The sequence below is a fragment of the Nematolebias whitei genome, chromosome 21 (assembly GCF_014905685.2).
Source record: "Nematolebias whitei isolate Nwh7 chromosome 21, NemWhi1, whole genome shotgun sequence".
NCBI lineage: Eukaryota > Metazoa > Chordata > Actinopteri > Cyprinodontiformes > Rivulidae > Nematolebias > Nematolebias whitei.
Window position 1 is genome coordinate 35,280,504 of NC_056518.1, and position 6,847 is coordinate 35,287,350.

The following is a 6,847-nucleotide window of genomic DNA, read 5'->3' on the forward strand; positions in this document are numbered from 1 at the left end:
GTGTGTGTGTGTGTGTGTGTGTGTGTGCGTGTGTGTGTGTGTGTGATGTAGTTGCGGGGGTGGAGGGTGGACAGTCGTGGGGATCAGTCATCAAGCAATTGTGAGCCTGTGAAAGGCCATGTCCATCATCTTGACTGACACACACACTTTTTAATTTATTTCTCAGTGCCTGTGGACTGCACAAACACACCGTCACACACTCCCCCACACCGTCACACACTCCCCCACACATCACACACTCCCCCACACATCACACACTCCCCCACACCGTCACACACCCCCCCACACGTCACACACTCCCCCACACGTCCATGCAGATGTGCAAGCAGACATCTTTAAGCAGCTGTTCTGTCACATCAGTTTGTTTTTGCCCGCTGCTGAAAGCAAAGATGGGGCAACACTGTTTCTGCCCATTTCTCTGTGTTTGGAGATCTGTCTGTTAGCACAATATCCGATAAATCACTGAATCCATTTTAATAAAACTTTCTGAAAGTAACTATCAAATGGATATGAAGGTGGTTACCACAGCGAAGTGATATCAGCAAACACTAAAATGAATATTACTCTGTAAATGTAACAGGTATTAAGCTAAAGTTTATGGAGGTGGAAACTGACAGTAATGCACTAAACAGACTCCAAACACAAATGGATCACTGGTGATGTCACATGAGACTGTGGGTGGTGGTCCAAGGGTGGTGGTCCAAGGCTGGTGGTTTAAGGGTGGAGTCAAATGGCTACACTTTTGTTATTTCTCAACAGAAGATAAGTTTAGTCTGAAGCTGGCATGGAAGCAGCATGTGGTCCTTCAAGGAATGCCAGGATTTTATTATCCATCAGGGATATAACGGTACGCTAAAATCACATTTTGGTTCGGTTCATCTTCGTTACAAAAAAAGAGTTACAAAATGTTTATTTTGAAAATATGCCAAGTAAACAATACGTTTGTATAAAAATAAATAAAGTGACCCATTTGGATGATATTTTAAATAAACATCAATAAATAAACTATAATAACAATAATAAATCTTGATAAATACAACAACAGTCAGAAGCAGAACAATAAGCAGCAACAGACCGTTTACAATGTAACTAATCAAGTTTAAAGTTTTTGGACAAAAAGACCAATTTATCTACATCCATCCATCCATTATCTTTACCCGCTTGTTCCATTTTGGGTCACGGGGGTCGCTGGTGTCCATGTCCAGCAATCACTGTGCGAGGGGCGGGGGACACCCTGGACAGGTCTCCAGTCCATCACAGGGACACATAGAGACAAACGAGACAAACAATCATTCACTCTCTCTCTCACACCTAGGGACAATTTAGAGTTACCAATCAGTCTAACATGCATGTTTTTGGTCTGTGGGAGGAAACCGGAGTACCCAGAGAAAACCCACACATGCACGGAGAGAACATGCAAACTCCACCCAGAAAGGCCCCTGGACCGGGGTTTGAACCAGGGACCTGCTCGCTGAGAGGCAGCAGCAATTTATCTACATTTTCTGCCAAAACCATAGATCTAGTTGCAGTGAATATCTCCAGCTGTGGAGAAAACCTCTCGCTAACAACAGGAGCAGGAATAGAGAGTGGCTGTATTTGTTCTCATTGTCTTTCCACCAAAGAAGGGTCCGCTTGAAGGGAAGGACACCCTGAAGCTCTGAACTCATGAACCTCTTCTTGGACCTGATGCAAAAGGGACTTGCTACTTCCTGTCCCTGGAAAAGTTCAGAGTTCAGTCATCACAGACTTCTTAGCTGGAGGTGATGATTTCCCTGAAGAGGAAGAAGATTCAGCTGCTATCTCTGTGACATCCTCAGACTGCAAAAACACAAAGACGTAAAAAAAAAAACAATTATAAGATGATGATTTTAAATTAAAAAATTTAATTAGATCATAATAATACAATAACAATACCTCTTCTTGCACGGTCATCATTTCTGATATGAGGTGGTTGAATGTCTCACTCATCATGAGGACAGGACTTTGATCTGCTCCAGGGCTTGTTGACGATCAGTTTTATCTTTTTCATAAAGTGCTGCTACAACTTTTTGCTGAAGTGTTGGCGTGTCGCAGCGGGGCTCAAGAACTTTAAAGCCGGCGCATCAACAACATTCAGACGTAGATCCAGAGCTTTAAGAACTCCTACAGCTTGTTGTTGCTCTGGACCGATCACCTGATGAAGGTTGTTTAAATGCTGCTGGAATCGCTTTTTGCACCAAACTCCGTTCACGTTCAGATGTTGTTTCAAGTTGTTAAGTTCGACGTGTTGCTGCTGCAGATCCAGTCTCCGTGAAACAGCGTCGACACACAGCTTTGGATTTGTTCACTTGTCTTTTAACAAGAAAGACATAATGTTCCCCAACAGGAGACCACGACGACATGCTAGGCTGCTAATGCTGTGCGTGCTGCAAGACTATACAACAATAAATAGCTCCGTGCTGAAACACGCTCAGCAACTTTAGTTCCACGGTGAATAATCTCTCGCTATTAAAAATTAATGAGTGAAAAAAATAACCGAAACAGTACGCACGTGGACCGAACCGAACATGGCGTACAGAAACTGTTCAATACACCCTCATGTACCGTTACACCCCTAGTATGAAACGTATACTTTGAATATAAGGCTCATATTATTAACCTTTATTTAACCAGACAAATTGCATTGAGATCACAGATCTGTTTTGCAAGAGAGGCCTGAAAGCAGCCTAACATGCATGTTTGTGGTCTGTGGGAGGAAACCGGAGTACCCGGAGAAAACCCACGCAGCACAGAGAGAACATGCAAACTGCACACAAAAAGACCCCAGGTCCAACTGGGGATTGAACCCAGGACCTTCTTGCTGTGAGGCAACGGTGCTAACCACTTCTTGGCTTGTCAGCGTATCATCGGCATAAGCATAAAACCCCTGAGCAACAACACTTGTTGGATCCCATTTTTTGCTGTTTTATTGACGTAAACCACAAGTACAGCACTAATCGTATTGTACTTGAAGTTCTGCTTGCCTGAGATCGGGGGGGTACTGTGAGGTATGTGTGACGTCAGACACTCATTATGGAAGGAGCTATTTTTAGAAACTGACCAGAGCCATTGAACAGGGTGATGCCTAGAAAACTGCATTTTTTTGTGAAAATGCTCAGTTCTGAATGACTGCTGAAATTTGTTAGAGGCTGAAACTGAATTGTTCAAAAGGAGAACATGAGATAAAATTCGTAAAATTCTAAATAAATGCTAAAATTAGCAAAACATTAGCTAAATGCTAAAATTAACTCAATAAAAGCCAAAATTTTCTAAATTTTAGGTAAAAGCTAAAAGTATCAGATCTTTAGCTAAAATTAGCATACCAGCAGTTATAAAGAAAACAATTATGTAAATGCTAAACAAGCATTTAAACAACAGGCATGCTTCAATGGTTATGCATCGGCACTCTTAATAAGTCAATTAAATATTTTAGAATATATTTTCTGATTTATATTAAGGTATTGTTTGTTTCTTATTTTCTTAGTCTGTTTTATTAAACTTGTGTTTTTAATGTTTGATCTTTCATTTACTTCATTGCTGATTTCCTGTTTGGTCAGTATCATTGTTTTTAAATGTGCTGTATAAAATAAAATGGACATATTTTATGAAGGCAGTGAGCAACATGAATATTGAATCTCCTCTTAATCTTTGTTTGCAGCATCTCCTCACCCAAACCACGTGGGGCGGGCGTGTCTAAAGCTGAAGGTGTATGTCAGACCTCCAGGTAAGTCACGCTCTAACTACACACTCACTCACACACACACACACTCACTCACTCACACACACACACACACACACACAAAGGTCCAGATTTCCTATCAGAGTAAAGTTAGGGACAACAAAAGGTCTGATAGAAGCCCTGGCAACACTTTGACACTTTAGCACACACACTTACTGTGTGTCGCATTCACACGTACAACACACACGAGCTTGCACAAGCGCAGACACACACTTAGGAACAGACGAGGAGAAGTGTGCGCATGTACAGAGGCACAAAGTGACATCCGTACTTCACATGACATCCCATGAGAGTGGGTGTGAGGGAGACCTTCTGTGCTTGTGTAAGGACAGGAGAGCTGAAGCCGCGTGCAGAAACGTGATGTGAACGCGCTGCTAGCTTTGCTCCTGAGAGTTCACTGTGAAGGAATAAAATGTCTTATTTCATGGATGTATTCACCAAATGAAAGGAATACTTCCATTTTATGAAATGGGCTTCTGTGGAAAGGTTCTGTGCATTTATCGTCTCATGTGTTCTAAAAACCTCAGTTTGGAGAAACGGGCCATGACCCAGCAACACTTGCATGTTATGTAAAGTGTGTTTGGGATGCAGTTTTGGATTTTACCTACAGCAGCTGTATAATTTGCAAAACCCTCATTAAGTGAGTTTTGCACCTCTGACTTAATTGTAAACCGCACAGCATGTCTCTGTGCTGGGACAGTTGGATGTTAGCAGCAGCATATATTATATGCTATATATAAAATATATATGTTATATTCAAATTAGGGATGGGCCGATCCGATCCAGTATCGGTATCGGTCTCCGATACCAGCATAATTTACGTATCGGATTTTTCTGATCCACCTGTCCATATTTCCGATCCTTGATGTATGTTGGCTTCAAACTATGGACTGGATTTCCTGAAAGTGTCTCATGAGCCCAGAGTAACAAGACCCGCCCCACATTCAGGAAATCCAGTCCATAGTTTGCAGCAGCTATAACGTGAGGACTGAGTTAGCAGCACCGTGGCTAACAGCTAACAAACTTTTCATCTAAACATGTCGCTGTGTGGAAGTATTTTACACTAAACACGACAAATCAAGACAGCAACGTGCACTGTCTGCAGAGCCACAGCGCCACATTAAACCGCGTTAAAGTTAGTTTTACGATGGACATTCGAGCTCCGTGGCTTCAGCGGGCGCTGCTCTTTGGTCAACCGAAAGAGGCGACTCGACCCCGGCCGGCCTCGTCCAATCTGCCCTGCTCAGTCTGTCCGTCTCTGAGGAGGGACAGACTGAGCGGGGCTGACCCAGATCAGACTGCCTGCTTCGGACTGAACAAGAAGAAGACGTCGCTGAAACCACGGAGCTCTAATGTTTACAGAGAAGTTGATAAACTTCATCATTAATGACCAACCACTATCAGTTGTAGAAAATGAAGGATTTCACAGTTTGATATTTGCAGCCAAGATCTAGTTTACCCTGCAGGAGATATTTATCAGTACAACAGGAGACAATCATAAACAAACATGTGATTTGAAAATTATATATATTAAAAACATAAACAGCTACATTATAAAGTGATGTAAAATACTAAAAACAGGAACATGTCTGTTGGTTTATGTCATGAACTTAGCAGGTGTTTGAAGCCATTTAACATTTTATTTAATTCATTCATTTAAAAGAAACAAAATAAAAATAAACATCATCAAAAAGAAAACTGAATGAAACGAGTTCAGAAAGAAGAAAAAGATTTTTATATCTGTCCCTTATTTAAAAAAATATAAAACAACTAAACAATCACTTAAATTAATCACTTTAATATCCACTTTAAAACTAGTAATAAAAATAAACATGTTTTGTGTTAGCAGATTTTAATTCTTACTTTAAAACTTGTCCAACATTAATAAAACTTGCCTCAAGTTGTCTTTTTGGACATGCATGCATAGATTTGTACAGATTGTACTTGAGAGCAGATTATTACAGCCTCATATAAAATCAATGATGATCATGATATCGGAACTGGATCGGTTTCGGCCGATACTCAGATCTAGGTATCGGGATCGGATCGGAAGTTTAAAAAAGTGGATCGGTGCATCCCTAATTCAAATATAGTGTATATATTTGAATATAGCATATAATATATGCTATATTCAAATATAACTCTTTGCATGATGCAGAGTTGGAGCAAATACTCGTTGCAGGTGAACAGCTGGAGTCAGTCCGGACAACTGAGGCTGTTCAAAGAGCCATCTGCAACAGGTTAGATATTATCATCTTAACCTTTTCACAGAATCCCAACAGATCTTCAACAGATCTGAACGACCTTTTACCTTTTAAGTTTTGTTCCCAACTGTTTACGGCTTGTTGTAGAAACAACAAGAACTTGTAGAAATATTCCAGTTCCTTCTTTCAGATGGCCTCTTGCCAGAGCTCATGTTGTCTCGTGGTGCCATTTCAAGCTGACTCCACGATCAAACCCGTGCGTCTTCATGCTCCACCTGCGCAACATTGAGTCTGAATCACCCACATGTCAGAATTAAACGGACCTATAGTAACACATTTCCCAGCAGCTTTCAGGTTCAGATCGTTCTCCACGTCCCTGCAGAGGTAGAACGTTCTCCATCGTTCCAAAACCTACACGCGTTCTTTTATTCTGTCGTTCTGTCACTTTCTGTTCATCTGAAGCTTCTGTTGTTTCTGTGAAGATGATCTGCAACTTTCATCTCATCTGTGGAATGCTGTCACTGTGTGTGTGCATGTGTGTGTGTTTATGTGTGCATGTGTGTGTGTGTTTGTGTGTGTGCATGTGTGTGTGTGTGTGTTTGTGTGTGCATGTGTGTGTGTATGTGTTTGTCATTTGCTCCATATTCATCTGTGATCAAACTGTAATAAGGTTGGTTAAACCCCCTGCAGTGAACTGTTGCCACCCTTCTCTTCTCTATGCTCTCCTTCTCTTCTCTTCTCTTCTTTTTGCTCTCCTTTTCTTCTCTTCTTTTTATTTCATTTTCCTCTCTTCTTTTTGTTCTCTTTTCTTCTCTTCTTTATGCTCTCCTTTTTTCTCTTCTTTATGCTCTCCTTCTCTTCTCTTCTTTATGCTCTCCTTTTCTTC

At 41.1% G+C, this 6,847-nt stretch overlaps 1 protein-coding gene across 1 annotated transcript in view; it reads left to right on the forward strand.

The window, feature by feature from the left end:
• efna2a (ephrin-A2a) overlaps positions 1-6,847 on the forward strand; it is a 165,916-nt gene that overhangs the window by 158,065 nt on the left and 1,004 nt on the right. The window contains exon 3 of the mRNA XM_037694750.1: positions 3,677-3,742. Within this exon, the coding sequence (XP_037550678.1) occupies positions 3,677-3,742 (66 nt within the window). The remainder of the gene's footprint in view (positions 1-3,676; positions 3,743-6,847) is intronic.